The sequence below is a fragment of the Orcinus orca genome, chromosome X (assembly GCF_937001465.1).
Source record: "Orcinus orca chromosome X, mOrcOrc1.1, whole genome shotgun sequence".
Classification (NCBI taxonomy): Eukaryota; Metazoa; Chordata; class Mammalia; order Artiodactyla; family Delphinidae; genus Orcinus; species Orcinus orca.
The window spans coordinates 65414680-65436820 of record NC_064580.1 but is presented as its reverse complement, the minus strand read 5'-3'; the positions used below and the strand labels follow the sequence as shown (position 1 = coordinate 65436820).

The following is a 22141-nucleotide window of genomic DNA, read 5'->3' as shown; positions in this document are numbered from 1 at the left end:
TGTTTATAGCAGCATTACTCATAATGACCCCAAACTGGAAACAATCCAAATACCCATCAACAAGAGAGTAGATGAATACATTGTGGCATATTCATAGAAGGGAATACTATGCACTAATAAAAATAAATTATACAGCTACATGCAACATAAATGTATCTTGCAAACAAAATGTTAAGTAAAAATACCAATTGCAGAAAATTACTATGTGATTCCATTAAATAAAATTGAAAACTACCTAAAGTAGGGATTTATTAGTTTTCTTTTGAGGGGAAGGGAAGGTTTGTGATTGGGGGCTTCTAGGAATTTGGCAGTGTTCTATTTCTTCACCTGAGTGGTAGCTACTTCCACTTTTAAAGGTATTGACCTTTAAAAGAATTCACAGAACTAGTCATTTACCTTTCGTACATTTTTATTTAAATTATTATTTTTTATAAAAAAGAAAAAAATAGGACTGGAAAGAGGGCTATTTGGTGAGTAGAGAATCTGAGCAGAGGAATTTGAATGACCTTAAGGAATACAAACATCAGGATATCATAATCTCCCCAAATAAGGCTTCCGTGTTGGTGTAGTGGTTAAGAATCCGCCTGCCAATGCAAGAGACATGGGTATGGGCCCTGGTCCTGGAAGCTCCCACATCCATGGAGCAACTAAGCCTGTGTGCCACAACTACTGAGCCTGTGCTCTGGAGCCCACGAGCCACAACTGCTGAGGCTAAGTGCCACAACTACTGAAGCCCGCGTGCCTAGAGCCCATGCTCCACAACAAGAGAAGCCACCACAATGAGAAGCCCGTGCACCACAGTGAAGAGTAGTCCCCACTCACCGCAACTAGAGAAAGCCCGCATGCAGCAATGAAGATCCAACACAGCCAAAAATAAAATAAATAAATAATTTTAAAACATTAAAAAAAAATATCATAATCTCCCCAAGTAAACAACCTAACTCTATGCCTTAAGGAATTAGAAAAAGAAGAACAAATGGAGCCCAAAGTTAGCAGAAGGAAGGAAATAATAAAGAAGAGAGCAGAAATAATGAAATAGAGAACAGAAAAGCAGTAGAAAAGCTTAACTTAAACTAAGAGTTTTTCTTCGAAGAGATGAAAAAATTTATAAACCCTTAGCTATACTAACCAAGGAAAAAAGTGAGAGGACCCAAATCAACGAAATTATAAATGAAAAAGAAGACATTAGAACTGATACCACAGAAATCCAAGGGCTCATAAAAGGCTACTATGAACAATTATATGCCAACAAACTGTACAATTTAGAAGAAATGGAAAAATTCTTTACAACATACAATCTACCAAGACTGAAAAAGGAAGAAATAGAAAGTCAGAATAAACCAATTACTAGTAAGTAGATTGAACCAGTAATCAAAACTCTCTCAATGAAGTAAAGCCCATGACCAGATGGCTTCACCGGTGAATTTTACCAAATATTTAAACAATTAATACCAATACTTCTCAAACTATTCCAGAAAAGTCAAAGAGCAAGGAACAATCCGGAACTCACTTTACAAGGCCAGCATTATCCTGATCCCAAAGCCAGAGAAGGACACTACTAGAAAAGAAAACTACAGACCAATATCCCTGATGAATATAGATGAAAAAGTTCTCAACAAAATTCAGCAGCACATTAAAAGGATCATTCATTATTATCAAGTGGGATTTATCTCTGGGATGCAAGGACACAAAGATGCAAGGATGGTTCAACATACACAAATCAATCAATGTGATATATCACATTAATAATATGAAAGTAAAGAATCATATGATCACCTCAGTAGGTTCAGCAAAACTATGTGACAAAATTCAACATCTGTTCATGATAAAAACACTTAACAAATTACACATAAAAGGAATGGATCGCAACATAATAAAGACCATATATGACAAGCCCACAGCTAACATCATACTCACTGGCAAAAGGTTGAAAGCTTTCCTGCTAAGATCAGGAACAATTCAAGGATGCCCACTCTCACCACTCCTATTCAACATAACACTGGAAGTCCTAGCTAGAGCAATCAGACAAGAAAAAGAAATAAAAAGCATAAGAATTGGAATGGAAGAAGAAAAATTGTTTCTATTTGCAGATGACATGATTTTATATATAGAAAATCCTAAAGACCCAAACAAAAAACTGTTAGAATTAATCAACAAATTCAATAAAGTTGCAGGATACAAAACTAACATACAAAAATCATCAGTGTTGAGCAGAAGCAAGAAGAACAACAATCCTGCAGCCTGTGGAACAACAATGACATTCAGAGAAAGATAGACAAGATGAAAATGTAGAGGGCTATGTACCAGATGAAGGAACAAAATAAAACCCCAGAAAAAAAACTACATGAAGTGGAGACAGGCAACCTTCCAGAAAAAAAATTCAGAATAATGATAGTGAAGATGATCCAGGACCTCGGAAAAAGAATGGAGACAAAGATTGAGAAGATGCAAAAAGTGTTTAACAAAGACCTAGAAGAATTAAAGAACAAACAAACAGAGATGAACAATACAATAACTAAAATAAAAAATAAACCAGAAGGAATCAATAGCAGAATAACTGAGGCAGAAGAACGGATAAGTGACCTGGAAGACAGAATGGCGGAATTCACTGCTGCAGAACAGAATAAAGAAAAAAGAATTAAAAGAAATGAAGACAACCTAAGAGACCTCTGGGACGACATTAAATGCAACAACATTCTCATCAGAGGGGTCCAGGAAGGAGAAGAGAGAGAGAAAGGACCTGAGAAAATATTTGAAGAGATTATAGTCGAAAACTTCCCTAACATGGGAAAGGAAATAGCCACCCAAGTCCAGGAAGTGCAGAGTCCCATACAGTATAAACCCAAGGAGAAACACGCTGAGACACATAGTAATCAATTGACAAAAATTAAAGATAAAGAAAAATTATTGAAAGCAGCAAGGGAAAAACGACAAATAACATACAAGGGAACTCCCATAAGGTTAACAGCTGATTTCTCAGCAGAAACTCTACAAGGCAGAAGGGAGTGGCATGATATATTTAAAGTGATGAAAGGGAAGAACCTACAATGAAGATTACTCTACCTAGCAAGGATTTCATTCAGATTTGATGGAGAAATCAAAAGCTTTACAGACAAGCAAAAGATAACACAATTCAGCACCACCAAACCAGCTCTACAACAAATGCTAAAGCGACTTCTCTAAGTGGGAAACACAAGAGAAGGGAAGGACCTACAAAAACAAACCCAAAACAATGAAGAAAATGGTAATAGGAACATATATATCAATAATTACCTTAAACGTGAATGGATTAAATGCTCCAACAAAAAGACACAGGCTTGCTGAATGGATACAAAAACAAGACCCATGTATATGCTGTCTACAAGAGACCCACTTCAGACCTAGGGACACATACAGACTGAAAGTGAGGGGATGGAAAAAGATATTCCATGCAAATGGAAATCAAAAGAAACCTGGAGTAGCTATACTCATATCAGGTAAAATCGACTTTAAAATAAAGAATGTTACAAGAGCCAAGGAAGGATACTATATAATGATCAAGGGATCAATCCAAGAAGAAAATATAACAATTATAAATATATATGCACCCAACATAGGAGCACCTCAATACATAAGGCAACTGCTAACAGCTATAAAAGAGGAAATCAACAGTAATACAGTATTAGTGGGGAACTTTAACACCTCATTACACCAATGGACAGATTATCCAAACAGAAAATTAATAAGGAAACACAAGCTTTAAAGGACACAATAGACCAGATAGATTTAATTGATATTTGTAGAACATTCCATCCAAAAACGGCAGATTACACTTTCTTCTCAAGTGTGTATGGAACATTCTCCAGGATAGATCACATCTTGGGTCACAAATCAAGCCTCAGTAAATTTAAGAAAATTGAAATCAGATCAAGCATCGTTCCCGACCACAATGCTATGAGATTAGAAATCAATTACAGGGAAAAAATGTAAAAAACACAAACACATGGAGGCTAAACAATACGTTACTAAATAACCAAGAGATCAGTGAAGAAATCAAAGAGGAAATCAAAAAATATCTAGAGACAAATGGCAAAGAAAACACAACAATCCAATACCTATGGGATGCAGCAAAAGCAGTTCTAAGAGGGAAGTTTATAGCAATACAAGCCTACCTCAAGAAACAAGAAAAATCTCAAATAAATCATCTAACCTTACACCTAAAGGAACTGGAGAAAGAAGAACAAACAAAACCCAAAGTTAGCAGAAGGACAGAAATCATAAAAATCAGAGCAGAAATAAATGAAATAGAAACAAAGAAAACAATATCAAAGATCAATAAAACTAAAAGCTGGTTCTATGAGAAGATAAACAAAATTGATAAACCATTAGCCAGACTCATCAAGGAAAAGAGGGAGAGGACTCAAATCAATAAAATTGGAAATGAAAAAGGAGAAGTTACAACAGACACCACAGAAATACAAAGCACCCTAAGAGACTACTACAAGCAACTCTCTGCCAATAAAATGGACAACCTGGAAAAATTGGACAAATTCTTAGAAAGGTATAACCTTCCAAGACTGAACCAGGAAGAATTAGAAGACATGAACAGACCAATCACAAGCACTGAAATTGAAACTGTGATTAAAAATCTTCCAGCAGGGCTTCCCTGGTGGTGCAGTGGTTGAGAGTCCGCCTGCTGATGCAGGAGACACGGGTTCGTGCCCCAGTCCGGGAAGATCCCACATGCCGTGGAGCAGCTAGGCCCGTGAGCCATGGCTGCTGAGCCTGCGCGTCCGGGGCCTGTGCTCCGCAACGGGAGAGGCCACAACAGTGAGAGGCCAGCGTACCGCAAAGAAAAAAAGAATTGGGCTGGGCTTCCCTGGTGGCGCAGCGGTTGAGGGTTTGCCTGCTGATGGAGGGGTCGTGGGTTTGTGTCCCGGTCCAGGAGGATCCCGTGTGCCATGGAGTGGCTGGGCCCATGAGCCATGGCTGCTGGGCCTGCGCATCTGGAGCCTGTGCTCCACAGCGGGAGAGGCCACAGCGGTGAGAGGCCTGCGTACCACAAAAAAAAAAAACTTCCAGCAAACAAAAGTCCAGGACCAGATGGCTTCACAGGTGAATTCTATCAAACCTTTAGAGAAGAGCTAACACCCATCATTCTCAAACTCTTCCAAAAATTTGCAGAGGAAGGAACACTCCCAAACTCATTCTATGAGGCCAGCATCACCCTGATACCAAAACCAGACAAAGATACTACAAAAAAAGAATTACAGACTAATAAAGAAAAAAAATCATTAGTGTTTCTATACACTAGCAATGAATTTTCTGAAAAAGAAATGAAAGAGATTCAATTTACAATAGCATGAAAAACAATAAAATACTTAGGAATAAATTTAACCAAAGAGGTGAAAGATGTCTACTCTCAAAACTACAAGACATTAATGAAAGAAATCCAAGAAGACATAAATAAATGGAAAAGTATACCAAGTTCAAGGATTAGAAGAATTAATATTGTTAAAATGTCAATACTACCAGAAGCCATCTGTAGATTCAATGCAATCCCTATCAAGTGTCCAGTGGCATTTTTTACAGAAATAGAAAAACTTTCCAAGAATTTATATGGAACCATAAAGGACCCCAGGTAGCCAAAGAAATGCTGAGGAAGAAGACCAAAGCAGGAAGCATCACACTTCTGATTTCAGGCTATCCTATGAAGCTATAGTAAATAAAACAGTATGGTAATGGCATAAAACCTAGACATATAGACCAATGGAACAGAACCGAGGACCCAAAACCTGAAGCCATGAAACTCCTAGAAGAAATCATAGGAAAAATTTCTCCTTGACATGAGTCCATCCATGTTGCTACAAATGGCATTATTTCATTCATTTTTATGTTTGAGTAATATTCCATTGTACATATGTACCATATCTTCTTTATCCATTCCTCTGTTGATGGACATTTAGGTTGCTTCCATGTCTTGGCTATTGTAAATAGTGCTGCAATGAACGCTGGGGTGCATGTATCTTTTCAAATTATGATTTTCTCCAGATATATGCCTGGAGTGGGATTGCTGGATCATATGGCAGTTCAATTATTTAGGTTTTTAAGGAACCTCCATAGTATTCTGCATAGTGGTTGTACCAATTTACATTCCTACCAACAGTGTAAGAGGGAAGGAAACAACTTTAAAACTTTAGTTTTCCCCTTTAAATATGCAGGCTTCTTAGAATTTGCTTCTATAAATCACTACATTTTGTGATGGCTTCACATGCACAAGATTTGACTGTGTATTGACTTAGAATTTGTCAGTTGACAGCATTGACTTAGAATTTGAAAAAGGAAGAGCTATCTTTCATTTCTTAGCCAGTTGAGTCTATTTCTCTATGTATTGCTCAGAAACATTACATGATATATACTTGACAATGGAAGTATTGATAATTAGAACAATTTTTTCTTTCTAAGTCATTATAGCAAATGGAATCTGTGTTGAAAGTTCAACTGATTGGAACTGAGACCTTGGAAGGGGAGTAGGGAAACAGAAATAAGATTAAAGTAGGGCCAGTTAAAGAAATACTATGAGTGTCATTTTGAATAATTTGAATTTAGTAGTGAGCAATACTATGAGCTACTGATCAGGAAAATAAGGTTTAAAAAGTAAGATTAATCCATCAGTAATGTACAGGAACCATTAAATGGAGGGAAGTAATCATGGAAGGAATTTTTGAGACTAAGAAACTGTTTCTGAACCAAACTTGGATTTGCTTATCAGACATCAGCAAAGCCAATGTACTAACACCAGGCTGTGGTGAAGGAAAGTACAGCATTTATTGCAAGGTGCCCAATGTTGGGCCAAGCAAGGAAAATGGGCAGCTCATGCTCAGAAGACCCAAACTCCCCAATGGATTTCAGGGAAGGGTTTTTAAAGACAGTGTGAGGGAGAGGGTTATGGGGTGCATGATCAGCTCATGTACATCCTTCTGATTGTTTGGTGGTGAGTTAACAGGGTGGTGTTTTGGGAGTTAACATCATCAACCTTCCAATTCTATCCAGTCTGGGGTCTATGTACTTGTGGTCAGCATGCAGTTAACTTCTTCCACCTGGTGGGGTTTTTTTTTTTTGGTGGGGGTTTTAGTGTCTGCAAAACAATTCAAGATTATGGCTCAGGATATTATCTACAGCCCTTGAGGAGGAACTAAAGGTCCTTGACTGTGTTTCATGGCTAAACTATTATTATTTTGTCTTGCTTGACTCTTCTCCTTTGTTTCTGCATTTTCTCACTTCTCTGATTAAATTTGCTCCTTGGAACTTGAGGAAAGCCTAGGAGGCTAAAGCTTTTCTTCAAACAAGAGGCAGGGGACACAGGGTGGGGGCTGGTGTTGGGAGCAGGCTCTGTCCCTGGGAATGCCCTGCAGAGTCCTGCTCAGTTTCAAAACCACTGATATTACCCTAACCTGAAATTAGAGGCATCATGCAGGAAGAACTGGCATAATTTCATGATTTACTACACTGAGATGAGTAAGGTTGGGAATTGGGGAATGGGGGATAGTTTTTTCTCTTATTAAAATTTCCCCAGCCTCTAAATAGGACATCATGTTATCTTAAAACTTCTCATTAATATATACTTAATTATCTAGAGTTGCCATGCATATTAATAGGCATAAAAATTATTGGTATTAGTTCTAATGGAAAGCAAGAATGAAGCTACTGGGTATAATTAATGTACCAGACTACAAATGACCTGAGACTAGTGAAATGCATTCAGTACCTTAGTTTGAATTCCACAAACTGCTGAAATTCTGATTCCTCTTCCCAGTTCCCTTTGGTTTCATTGAACTTTACTATTATTTCCTTAATGAATTTCCTGAATTTGACTCACCATTTACTCAAAATAGATTTGTAAATTAGAGCACTTGGGTGCAAGTTCTGCAGCAGCTGTGTTTGGGTAAGTCAGCTCATCTATGAGCTCAAATTCTTCTTAGTTGTTGTGAAGGTAAAATAAACTCAGGTGGACATATTCTGTAAATATGTCCATTTAGTATTTTTCATTTTTAATCATAGCAGCAGAAGCTCATAATTTTATTATTTTTGAATAATCATAGATATATAAGTTGTTTAATTTTGTTATGGTAGCAGAAGATAATAATATTATTATTTTTAAATAATCATGGACAAGGCAAAAATTCAGATTCCTCAGGTAAGTTAAGACTTGGTAAGTTCTCTGTAATGATTTATGATACTTTCTTAAACCTTGTATTTGGTGTCACAAGTGATGGGACATTAGGATAATGATTTGAAAGTTTTCTTTTGATATGATCTTTCAAAATTTCTAAGAAAATCTCATTATGCTTGCCCTCCCTGCACCATTTTTATGAATTTGCCTCATGTCCACTGGGAATGCAGTTGAAGTTTAGATGACTTTACAGTGTGCTTTGTATCCTGTTTAAATGCTAAATTTAACATGTCTTTTATTGGTTATGGGCTCAGTTGATAATTTTTCACTTTGATCTTACTAATAATCTGTCTCCAGAATCACACTATAGAATGACTTATATTTTAGGAACTCTCCATGATATGAGGATACTTCCTTATTTTACATTATATTTATTATTTGAAAGCAGAAAACAATATTAGAAAACTTAAAAAAATTTGACTAATCAAAAAATTGACCAACTAGCCATTTCCACTTTTCAACTCTTCTCTACATGAATATACTACATCTACTATTTTTTAAAATTTAGCCTTTCCCTTTAGCATTATACTGCAAGCATTTTAACATGTCATTGACATGCCTGTCAACTTTTCCCTCTGTGATTTCATCTGCTACTTCAAGCCAGAGAATTGTAATCTCTGGATTCATCTTAGTTTCAACCAAATAAAGCGTTGCCTCCAGTCCCTGTTCTCTTATCCTTTCCATGACGTTTGCTTTAAACATCATTTGTTGTAGATAGACCTCAAGGCAGATCTTACCTTTAAGCCTGCAGCCCTTATTTATCTCCTACATATAAAAGGATCAGAAGAGGGGCAATGTTCTTTTAATTTGTGAGGATTCATGAGTAAATGTTAAAGAAATTGTGCCTATTTAGCTTTGAAACTGAATTAGCTTACTGGTACCGGTGAGAAGATTGAGGAATTTTAAATAAAAGACTTCAAGTAGATGAAAGGAGAGATAGTATTGAGCAACTGTTCTCCATTACTGTTAAGAGTAAAAGGAAATGTACATACGACGGCAAGAAGGATTTAGCTCTGGAAATATAGAATTGAGACCCAGCTATAAGAATTATTATATTGAGTGCTATTATGAAGACAGACAGAAAAAAGAATTAACTTGATTTGCCTTGATTGCAGAGTTACAGACTACATAATAATGATTTTTAAAAATTGTATAGCATTTTGCAAATTACAAAACAATTCCCCATAATTACATCATTTGATCCTCACAGCAACCTTGTAAAGTAAGTGTTACATCCACTGAAGGATGAGAAAACTGGGTTTAAATTCCTGAATTTCAAAGAAGTTATCAAGTAGTACAACTTGATCTTTTATTAACAGATTTATTGAGATATAATTCAAATACCATCTAATTCACCTTTATCAGTAATATAATTCAATAGCTTTTAGTTTATTCATGGAGTTGTGCAACCATCACCACAATCAATTTTAGAACATTTTATCATCCCAGAACAAAAAACCCATACCCATTAGAAGCCACTCCAGCACTTACCCCTAAACCCCAAAGACTTAGGCAACCACTAGTCTACATTCTGTCTCTGTAGATGTGCTTATTCTGGGAATGTCATATAAATAGAGCCATACAATATGTGGTGTTTTGAATATTTTCAATTAGCATAATATTTTCAAGGTCTATCCATGTTGTAACATATCAATACTTCATTCCTTTGTATTGTCAAATAATATTCCATTGTGTGGATATATCACACTTTGTTTATCCAGCCACTAGTTGATGAGCAGTTGAGTTGTTTTCAGTTTTTGGCTATTATGATTAATGTTGCTATGAATATTCATCTATATGTTTTTGTGCAGACATATGTATTCATTTACAACTTGATATTGAACCTCAGTTTTTCATCATAGGCAAAGTTTAAAGATGGCCCCCAAGATTCTTGCCCCTAGTGTACATGTCCTGTATAACCCCTTCCCATTGAGTATGGGAAGAATTGGTGAATATGATGGGCTGCCACTCTCTTGATTTGGTTATGTTATATGGCAAAGGTGAAGGAATTTGCAGATGTAGTTAAGGTCCCTAATCAGTTGACTTTAAGTTAATTAAAAGAGAGATTATTCAGACTGGGCCTCACATAATCAGGCAAGTCCTTTAAAAGGGGATTCAGGTCTTTCCTGAAAGAAAGAGTCAAAGTAAAATGGTGGCCAAATGGTACAAATTTCCAGTTATAAGATAAATTAGTCCTGGGGATGTAATATACAGCATGGTGACTATAGTTAACTATACAGTGTTGGATATTTATTTGAAAGTTACTAAGAGAGTAGATCTTTTTTTTTTTTACATCCTTATTGGAGTATAATTGCTTTACAATGGTGTGTTAGTTTTTGCTTTATAACAAAGTGAATCAGTTATACATATACATATATCCCCATATCTCTTCCCTCTTGCATCTCCCTCCCTCCCACTCTCACTATCCCACCCCTCTAGGTGGTCACAGAACACCGAGCTGATCTCCCTGTGCTATGCAGCTGCTTCCCACTAGCTATCTATTTCACGTTTGGTAGTGTATATATGTCCATGCCACTCTCTCGCTTTGTCCCAGCTTACCCTTCCACCTCCCCATTTCCTCAAGTCCATTCTCTAGTAGGTCTGTGTCTTTATTCCGGTCCTGCCCCTAGGTTCTTCATGACCATTTTTTTCTTAGATTCCATACATATGGGTTAGCATATGGTATTTGTTTTCCTCTTTCTGACTTAATTCAGTCTGTATGACAGACTCTAGGTCCATCCACCTCACTACAGATAACTCAATTTCATTTCTTTTTATAGCTGAGTAATATTCCATTGTATATATGTGCCACATCTTCTGTATCCATTCACCTGTTGATGGACACTTATGTTGCTTCCATGTCCTGACTATTGTATATAGAGCTGCAATGAACATTGTGGTACATGACTCTTGTTGAATTATGGTTTTCTCAGGGTATATGCCCAATAGTGGGATTGCTGGGTAGTATGGTAGGTCTATTTTTAGTTTTAAAGGAAACTCCATACTGTTTGCCATAGTGGCTGTATCAATTTACATTCCCACCAACAGTGCAGGAGGATTCCATTTTCTCCACACCCTCTCCAGCATTTATTATTTGTAGTTTTTTTTATAATGACCATTCTGACCAGTGTGAGATGATATCTCATTGTAGTTTTGATTTGCAATTCTCTAATGATTAATGATGTTGAGCATTCTTTCATGTGTTTGTTGGCAATCACTGATAAACATAGATGCAAAAATCCTCAACAAAATACTGGCAAACAGAATCCAACAGCACATTAAAAGGATCATACCCAGCAATCCCACTACTGGGCATATACCCTGAGAAAACCATAATTCAAAAAGAGTCATGTACCAAAATGTTCATTGCAGCTCTATTTACAATAGCCCAGAGATGGAAACAACCTAAGTGTCCATCATCGGATGAATGGATAAAGAAGATGTGGCACATATATACAATGGAATATTACTCAGCCATAAAAAGAAACGAAATTGAGCTATTTGTAATGAGGTGGATAGACCTAGAGTCTGTCATACAGAGTGAAGTAAGTCAGAAAAAGAGAGACAAATACCGTATGCTAACACATATATATGGAATTTAAGAAAAAAAATGTCATGAAAAACCTAGGGGTGAAACAGGAATAAAGACACAGACTTACTAGAGAATGGACTTGAGGCTATGGGGAGGGGGAAGGCTAAACGGTGACAAAGCGAGAGAGAGGCATGGACATATATACACTACCAAACGTAAGGTAGATAGCTAGTGGGAAGCAGCCGCATAGCACAGGGAGATCAGCTTGGTGCTTTGTGACCACCTAAAGGGGTGGGATAGGGAGGGTGGGAGGGAGGGAGATGCAAGCGGGAAGAGATATGGGAACATATGCATATATATAACTGATTCATTTTGTTGTGAAGCTGAAACTAACATACCATTGTAAAGCAATTATACTCCAATAAAGATGTTAAAAAAAAAAAGGATCATACACCATGATCAAGTGGGGTTTATTCCAGGAATGCAAGGATTCTTCAGTATATGCAAATCAATCAACGTGATACACCATATTAACAAACTGAAGGAGAAAAACCATATGATCATCTCAATAGATGCAGAGAAAGCTTTCAACAAAATTCAACACCCATTGATGATAAAAACCCTCCAGAAAGTAGGCATAGAGGGAACTTACATCAACATAATAAAGGCCATATACGACAAACCCACAGCCAACATCGTTCTCAATGGTGAAAAACTGAAACCATTTCCACTAAGATCAGGAACAAGACAAGCTTCCCCACTTTCACCAGTATTATTCAACATAGTTTTGGAAGTTTTAGTCACAGCAATAAGAGAAGAAAAAGAAATAAAAGGAATCCAAATCAGAAAAGAAGTAAAGCTGTCACTGTTTGCAGATGACATGATACTATACATAGAGAATCCTAAAGATGCTACCAGAAAACTACTAGAGCTAATCAATGAATTTGGTAAAGTAGCAGGATACAAAATTAATGCACAGAAATCTCTGGCATTCCTATACACTAATGATGAAAAATCTGAAAGTGAAATTAAGAGAACACTCCCATTTACCACTGCAACAAAAAGAATAAAATACCTAGGAATAAACCTACCTAAGGAGACAAAAGACCTGTATGCAGAAAATTATAAGACACTGATGAAAGAAATTAAAGATGATACAAATAGATGGAGAGATATACCATGTTCTTGGATTGGCAGAATCAACATTGTGAAAATGACTCTACTATCCAAAGCAATCTACAGATTCAATGCAATCCCTAACAAACTACCACTGGCATTTTTCACAGAACTAGAACAAAAAATCACAATTTGTATGGAAACACGAAAGACCCCCAATAGCCAAAGCAATGTTGAGAAAGGAAACGGAGCTGGAGGAATCAGGCTCCCTGACTTCAGACTATACTACAAAGCTACAGTAATCAAGACAGTATGGTACTGGCACAAAAACATAAATATAGATCAATGGAACAGGATAGAAAGCCCAGAGATAAACCCTCGCACATATGGTCACCTTATCTTTGATAAAGGAGGCAAGGATATACAGTGGAGAAAAGGGAGTAGATCTTAAAAGTTCTCATCACAAGAAAAGAATTAGTAACTATGTTGGGTGATGGATGCTAAGTAAACTTAGTGTGGTAATCATTTTCAATATTTATGTATATAAGATAATTTTGTAGTACACCTAAAACTAATACAATGTTATACACCAATTTTATCTCAATTAAACATAAGCTAAAGAGATTCTCTTGCTGGCCCTGAAGAAGAAACCAAGTTCATTGCCTATCAAGGGGTCACCTGGAAAGAACCTGAGGATGCTTCTAGAAGCTGAGAGCAGTTCCCAGCCAACATCCAGCAATAAAACAATGAATTCTGTCTGACAACTGCAAGGAAGTGAGTTTTGCCAACAACCAGGGAGCTGGGAAGAGGTATCCCACACCTCAGGTGAGTTTGCCGACCTGACTGACTCCTTGATTTTATCTTGGTAATGCTCTGAGCAGAAGATGCAGCTGATTTGTAGCAAGATTCCTGACCCACAGAAATTGTGAAATAATAAATGTATGTTGTTTTAAGCTGCCAAGTTTGTGCTAATTTGTTATGTAACAACAGGAAGTGAATACAATGTCATATAGACCCTTTTTTTATCATACCATCCAGTACTGCCTCCATGTACCTGTGTTCCCTTCCTTCTCCATGATTATTAATACTCTGTAATAATTATTGCAGTTGCCTAGATAATAATAGATCTTTCTAAAAATCCGATTTTGCTAGAAAGCCTCACTCAAAATAAGGAAAGTAATGATTTTCTGCTTAGTAAGAAATCACATAGTCATGGGTTTTTATAGCCAGAGGAATCTTAAAGATGTTACGTCAGTAGTCTGAAAAGAATCTTCATCAGGCTCAACCTAAAGATTGATGTCATACTCAAGCCTATTAACCCCTTTATAACCTGCCTCATTAAAATAATTTCCCAGATAACCCTCTCTGATCTTTCTGTTCTCATTTTCTCACTCCACTCTGCTGGCCTTTGGATCATCTTGTTGAAATCACCACTCTCTTTTAAGGGACAGTTTAAGGTGAAAACTGAAGTGAGCTCTGAAAGATTAAAAACATCATGCTGCATACAGCTTCATCATGGACCTACATGGCACACAGATGAGAAGACATATTTTCACAGTTCACTGGCTCCTTCACATCAGAGTAAAACCATGGATCTATGAAACAGCAAGCTAATTAGATTTTCAAGGAGCTTGAAATCATGGTATATCTAGCAACATTTCTAAGGGATCCACTTGATTACTTTCTGAGCAATGGTATGCATAGTTCTCAGAAAGAGAATGATTCTTATTGTGCCATCTGCATGGAGTCCCACAGTCACAGGAAAATTTCCACAAGATCATTCTTTGCCAAGAAAAGCTTGGTTGCTGCTTTACAACACACAGGATTGCCCACAGTATTAGGGAATGAAAACAGCTTTGCTATGCTCCTTAAACTCTATGGGCCTTGTTGAGAAATACATGAGGAGGCATTACAGTTTAGGTTGACAGCACAGACTTTAGGGTCAGGGCTTAGGTTTGAGTTCTGGCTCTGCTGCTTAATAGGTAAGTACCCTTGGGCAAGTATAGATACAATTATTGCATAAACAAAGTATTGTCATGTGATCTGTGTCTGCAACAGCTATTTATAGCGGCTTTTATGTGTGCTCCTCTGTCTCTCTAACTTATTTCCAACACTTATGTGTCAAGTTGCTGCAGCCCAATTTGGCCTGTTGCTTCAGTTCTCCCCCAGTACACAACTCTCATTATGCTTCATGTTGTATTTCTGGGTGCACTGGAAATTTTCTTTGGCTTATTTGGCTCATGTTCGACTCATTTTAGCTCATCATAGAGTAACTACTTTGTTATTCCAACGTTATTCACATTTCTTAATCAGAGGAGTTGACTTACAACGAGACTACTTTGGTAAAAATGCTTTGATTCCCGTCAAAGACCTCACAACTGTTGTTCCATGCCAATAATGCCTGTAGGTGATTCTAATGAAACTTTTCAAAACTCCTGAGAAATCATCTGTAGGGTCAGATGTTTCAGAATTCTGAGATCTTGCCTGATTTAAAATCTTATAATTCTATATGGCCGGTACAGACTTTCAATTAAATCTTGTATTTGAGTGCAGGTAACATCTTTAGTGTAAAGAACAGTGGAATAGCAGCCAGAATACCATGGTTCTAGTTCTGACTCTGTCACCACATGGCCCTGATCTTCTTTATCTACTAGGAACAAGGAATACACCCAAAACGCTGTGATTAAGATCCAGCAAGATAATGTGTGTGAGTGTTTCCGAAAGTATAAAAATTTAAGATATTATTTTGTCGCATTATATCTGACAGTCTCTCACAAAATATATATTGTATAGGTTCCTACATTAAAAAAATTTTTTTTTGTCTGCCCTGCGCAGCATTTGGGATCTTAATTCCCCAACCAGGGATTGAACCCATGCCCCCTGAAGTGGAAGCACGGAGCCCTAACCACTAGACTGCCAGGGAACTCCCAGGTGCCTACATTAAAAACAAATTAGAGCATTACTGGACAATACTTTACCTGGGTAGAAAGATTCAGTGGCAATACTCAGCCCTAATAGAAATCATTGGTAGAGTCTAGGGTTTCTCTAGTGTAAAGTGTTGATAACACAGAATAGATGCTGAGTAAATATTTACTGATGATGATATAGGTAGGCATTAATGAAAGAGGCCATTATTGATTTGTCAACTAGACAATAATAAGCCAGAAACATCCAATCAATCACTAAGTTCTGTCAGTCCTATCTCCATAATATCTCTGGAATTGATCTACTGCCATTGCTACTGCCAGGTTCAGGCCTTTATTTTATGACTATGGCATTAAATTCATGACTCCAATCTGAACTCCCTCCAGTCCAACCTTACTACTTAAGCCAGAGTGGTTTAATGAACATACAGATCTGATCATGTTACTTTCCTGATTAAAACCATTCACTTGGTACAGAATCAAGCATTAACTTCTTAAAATGAAATACAAGCCCCTTCGCCATCAGGCCTCTGCTCACCCAGGCTCATCTCTTCTCTGCCATACACTCCCTAGACTCCTGAACCTGGAAATGTTTTCTTTCGACTTCTTGCTGTTAAAAATGCCATTTCCTTCACATGGAATTCCCTTCAACTGGAAACTTTATTCTTCTGTAAATAATTCCTTTCAAGCATCTTCTTACCCTGGAAACCTGGGGTGTAATATGAATCCTGAAACAAAGTAAAGCTACCTGCATGGGCCATGCATATCCTTTGTCTTTATCAGATTTATCATTAGTCCATGGTGCCTCTACATAAGGAGTTAATAATTATTTGCCTGTCTTGTGTGAAAGTTTGAGAACGCAGCAATGAATAGAAAAGTGCAAACGCATTACTGTCGCCAGGGCTTCAGGTTACATTTACACTTGGAAATGTAGTTTCCTAGATAACTGTAAACATATTTCAACATTATTTTGTTGGATGATAGTGGTGACAAAAGAATATAAACCTGTCTTTAAACATGGACTCCTCTGCATACATTTTCATTTTACCGTCCTTCAGCGAATCCAGCTGTTTTGCAATAATTAGATGTTGCAGAAACCAAAGGGAAGAGGTAGAGAGGCAAATTAGCAGAGTAAAGGTGTGTGTGTGTGTGTTTAAAACTCTACCAAGAGCAAAAGACCAAGGAAAACTGCTCCAAAGTTTGTGCGAAAAAGAACAATCAGCCAAATGAAAGCACTTACAACACAGCAAGTGACTCTCACAGGCAGTGAATCTCACAGATGAAGCCTTCTTCCCGGGGAAATCAATATCTGTAGTTTAATCTGCCCTAAGCGTTAGTACACAGGAGAGTGATAAGAATATTCAAAGGGAAAATGGAGAGAGTGGATTTTGGCACTGAGTTGGAGGCGGCAGAAGAGAGAAATGATTGACAAGATAGGGTTGCCAGATTTAGCAAATGCAATATTTGGGACATAATTATACTAAGAAATGATTCATTGTTTATCTGAAATTCAAATTTAACTGTGCATCCTGTGTTTTACCTGACAAATCTAGGAAAAGAGAGAAAGAATGTTACTTCGTTACTCCCTGCTGTGTAAAAAAAACACTCAAAGACCGGCCCTAGAAGAAAAAAAGCGGTTGCGCTGAAGGACCCGAATCTTCAGAGAAAAGCTGTTTCCGCTCTCCTCCAGGGAGGGGGGCGGGGTGAGTAGTTTGGACCGCCAGCGTCCCACAATCCTCTGCTCTCGGGTCCTCTTTCCTCGCTCAAGATGGCGCTGCTCGCGATACCTTCTTGGGGCTGGGCAGCTGCGGCGGCTGCTTTCGAAAAGCGTCGCCACGCCGTGATACAGATCCGGCCCCTAGTCTCTGTCTGGGGCCCAGGTCCGCAATGGAGGTCACGTCAGCTCGGCGGCTCGGGAACTGCTGGAATCTCCCAGGTGAGATGCCGTTCACTTGGAAGTGTAGGGTGAAGGACAAGGGGACCTATAGGGAAAAGGTTGCCCTTATGTCCTCAGGTCAGAGCCAGTACAAAGAAGAAAGGTGGTCAGGGCTAACTTGGAGCAGCAGTAAGTGAAGGAAGTTAGGGTTGGACATTTGAGGAAGGGGTGAAGAAAATCTTTGGAGTACAGTAAATGGGAACAGGACGGAAGGTTCCAGGCAGAGGGCACCTGGAGCGCTGGTGACTCTCGCAGGATTTACAGTTTTTTCTCTTAGTTTATAAGAGGCAGGGTAGACACCATTCCCATACTGCTTACTTTTCTAAATGCAAGGAGAACTGGGCTACTTTCCAAAGTTAGTAATGGAATTTGGAACCAGTTTGCCAATGGTTAAGATTTTACTCAGTCGGAAGTAGCAGTTTGGAGGGCATTGGAAGATAACAAGCTGCCTGTTAACAAGCGGCAAATTGAGTTAGCACCAGTTAGCTTTCTTGCTGACAGGGCTCCTTGATAGGCCCAAACCGTAATTATCTGTGTCTCCAAAACATAGACCGCCCTAAATTCATATGTAAACACGATTATCCTTTGATCTGAAAAACAGTGTTCTTTTGTGTACACAGGTCACTTTGGAAGCCATAAGGCTACTTGTCTTTAATGAATGTAGCTATGGCTACAGTGCATCTTAATACTTGTGTTCATTATTATCTCTCACTTAAGAATAGTGTTTTATTGTTATTTGTATTCGTACTTCACTATATCTTTTTATTGCCTATAACTGACAAAAAGCTTAATTGGCACCCCTTGTTCATCTGTATCGCTAAAGTGCTGTCAGCTTCATATGAGAAACAACCTCTCAAATTTTGATTCTTTGTCAACAAATATTTAATGTCTGCTATGTACATAGTGCTATGCTAGGTAATGGAGTACCAAGAGAAACACAGTAATATCTTCAAGCTGGACAATTTAGTTAATGAGATTGGACCTATGCATTACAAGAATAACTAAAAAACAACATAGTAGATTAAATATCAGATGAATAGTATGAATAATAAGGGCTGTAGGCATCCAGAGGAAATAGTGATAATTAAGAACTAGATTATAGAGAGGATCTCATGCTGGCAGTAGAACTGGGGAGAACATTCCAAGCAGGGAGTATGACACTAGACATGTGGAATGCTGAAGGAATTATATCCATATGTTCATTCAGTAATTATTGAACATCTTTACATCAGTGAACAGTACAAAATATACACCCTGTCCTTAAAGGGTTTAAAATCTAGTAGGGGAAATAGATAAGTAAACAGTCAATTAATACAGTAGTGCAATGATGGGGAAGGTACAAAGTACTGGAAGAATATACATGAGAGGCATCAAGACTAATCTTGAGGTGGAGAAAATTGACTTGAGTAACTGATATCTAAACCAAGACCTGAAAAATTAGAAGTTAGCTAAAGAGGGAATAGCATATACAAAGGCCTACAGGTAAGAGAGAGCATGAAACTTTTGTAGAACTGCTTATAGTTTAGACTAGTGAGGATTTCATGATAGGAGATGGCAGATTAGGGTAGAGAAGCAAATCCAGATCCTTTTATTAAGGTTTTTTAAAAGCACTTTGTAGTTGAAATTGTAACATGTGATCTCTTGGGAACCAGTCTTATTCTCTAGTCCTCTAATAAGCCAGATGAAGTTAAAATAAAATTTGAAGGAAATCCAAAAAAGAGGGGATATATGTATAGCTGATTCACTTTGCTGTACAGTAGAAACTAAAACAACATTGTAAAGCAACTATACTCCAGTAAAAATTAATTTAAAAAAAGATAAAATTTGTAGGACTTTCAGGCTCGAAGAATGAGGGGGAAGGAGACGTCATTAGGAGATTCAGAGGAGGTGATGACAATAAAAAGTTAGCTTTCTCTCTTTACATGAACACTGTCCCCACAATTTCCTTCACTCTCTCCTATATATCCTGCCATTTCTTTGGTTACCATTTATGAAGTATGAAAAACAAGGAAAAGATGTTACCTTTGTTTTCTACTTCTTAAAGACATGCAACTCTTGCCTCTTTTTAAAAAATGTTGATTTAACAGGGAGATTAAGGAATGATTATAAGGCTTTTAAAGTAAAACCTGGTACAACCTGAGGCAGATTTTCAGATTAATTAGTCACTTGTGGTTAAGATTACAAAATAAATATTGAATGCATACTTTCAGGACAATCATTAGTATTTATAACATATTTTAGAGCTGAAAGGAACTTTAGTGCAGTGTTATGAAATCACGTTAGTGGGTTGGATCAGCACTTTGTTTTAGATGAAATTTAGTAGAATAGGAAAGAAAATATCAATGCTTTATATGTATTAAGGGAAGTATTGTTTTACAAATACATATATATACATTACCATGTGTATGTGGTTACTGGAATGCATTGTGAAATGTGTTTTTCACACAGGATTTTGCCCTAGAGCTATGCTGTGCAATGTGGTAGTCACTAGCTTCCTGTGACTGTTTAAATTTACATTAAATTAAAAATTTAATTCCTCAGTTGCATTAGTCACATTTTAAGAGCTGAATAGCCATATAGATGTGGAACATTTCCATCATTGCAGAAATTTCTATTGAACACTACTACTTTAGAAAAGATCAGGGACTTTCCTGGTGGCACAGTGGTTGAGAATCTACCTGCCAATGCTGGGGACATGGATTCCATCCCTGGTCCAGGAAGACCCCACATGCCACGGAGCAACTAAGCCCGTGTGCCACAACTACTGAGCCTGCACTCTAGAGCCCGCGAGCCACAACTGCTGAAGCCTGCATGCCACAACTACTGAAGCCCGCCCACCTAGAGCCCATGCTCCGCAACAAGAGAAGCCACCGCAGTGAGAAGCTCGCGCACTGCAACGAAGAGTAGGCCCCACTCGCCGCAACTAGAGAAAGCCCATGTGCAGAAAGAAAGATCCAAAGCAGCCAAAAATAAAAAATAATAATAATAAATTAAAAAAAGTAAAGTACTCCACAAAGTATTTTTTTTTAAAAAAAGAAAAGATCATATCCAGCCCTTCTAATTTTGCAGATGAGGAGACTAGGTTCTAGTATAGATAAATGACAGCCATTAAGGCCATTCATTTGTACTTGTTTATTGCCTTCTGTGTGTTAGATATTTATATAAGGGTAATTAAGACTGTGACAGACCCTAATCACACAGTGAATGTTTGTTGAATTCTAAAGATACTTATCTAATAATTACTAGACCACTATTCATAGAGGGAAACACCTAAAACAGTTTTTTCTTAAAATGGGAAGATTTCATATGATAAGACATAAATTGTAATGATTATTATATAGTTGCCTCTCTACTGCACTAATTAATATTGAAAGGACTTATGAATTTTGAATGATAGAATTTTGGATTTATTTCATTAATATTGATACAGTAGAAACTGAGGCATCATATACTTAATCCATAGTGCCTTTTTTATCTATGTTTAACAAGTCCTTGACTCTTGATCCTGACACTGATCATATATTTTCATTTTCTTAAATTAATTTTTATTGGAGTATAGTTGATTTACAATGTTATGTTAGTTTCTGCTATGTTAGTTTCTGCTGTACAGCAAAGTGAGTCAGTTATACATATACATATATCCACTCTTTTTTAGATTCTGTTCCCATATAGGTCATTACAGAGTATAGAGTAGAGTTCCTTGTGCTATACAGTAGGTTCTTATTAGTTATCTATTTTATATATAGTAGTGTGTATTGCTAATTCCAACCTCCTAATTGATCCCTTTCCCCCCCTTTCCCCTTTGGTAACCATAAGTTTGTTTTCTATGTCTGTGGGTCTATTTCTATTTTGTAAATAGGTTCATTTGTACCATTTTTTTAGATTCCACATATAAGCAATATCATATGACATTTGTCTTTCAATGTCTGACTTACTTCACTCAGTATGACAATCTCTAGGTCCATCCATGTTGCTGCAAATGGCATTATTTTGTTCTTTTCTTTGGCTGAGTAATATTCCATTGTATATATGTACCACATCCTCTTTATCCATTTCTCCGTTGATGGACATTTAGGTTGCTTCCATGTCCTGGCTATTGTAAATAGTGCCACAATGAACATTGGGGTGCATGGATCCTTTCGAATTATGGTTTTCTCCAGATATATTCCCAGGAGTGGGATTGCTGGATCATATGGTAATTCTATTTTTAGTTTTTTAAGAAACCTCCATACTGTTCTCCATAGTGGCTATACCAATTTACATTCCCACCAACAGTGTGGGAGGGTTTCCAATTCTCTACACCCTCTCCAGCATTTATTGTTTGCAGATTTTTTTTTTTTTTTTTTTTGCAGTATGCGGGCCTCTCTCTGTTGTGGCCTCTCCCGTTGCGGAGCACAGGCTCCGGACGCGCAGGCTCAGCG

General features: G+C 37.4%; 1 protein-coding gene across 6 annotated transcripts in view; it reads left to right on the top strand.

Moving 5' to 3' along the window:
- The first annotated feature begins 17500 nt into the window (after positions 1-17500).
- ABCB7 (ATP binding cassette subfamily B member 7) overlaps positions 17501-22141 on the top strand; it is a 139941-nt gene continuing 135300 nt past the window's right edge. For 5 of the 6 annotated variants that reach the window (XM_004283813.4, XM_004283814.4, XM_033412929.2 and 2 more), the window contains exon 1: positions 17534-17720. In XM_004283813.4, coding sequence (XP_004283861.1) covers positions 17553-17720 — 168 coding nt within the window. In that variant the 5' untranslated portion in view covers positions 17534-17552. Of the gene's footprint in view, positions 17721-22141 lie in introns of all 6 variants that reach the window. The other variant, XM_004283812.4, reaches the window with a different exon arrangement.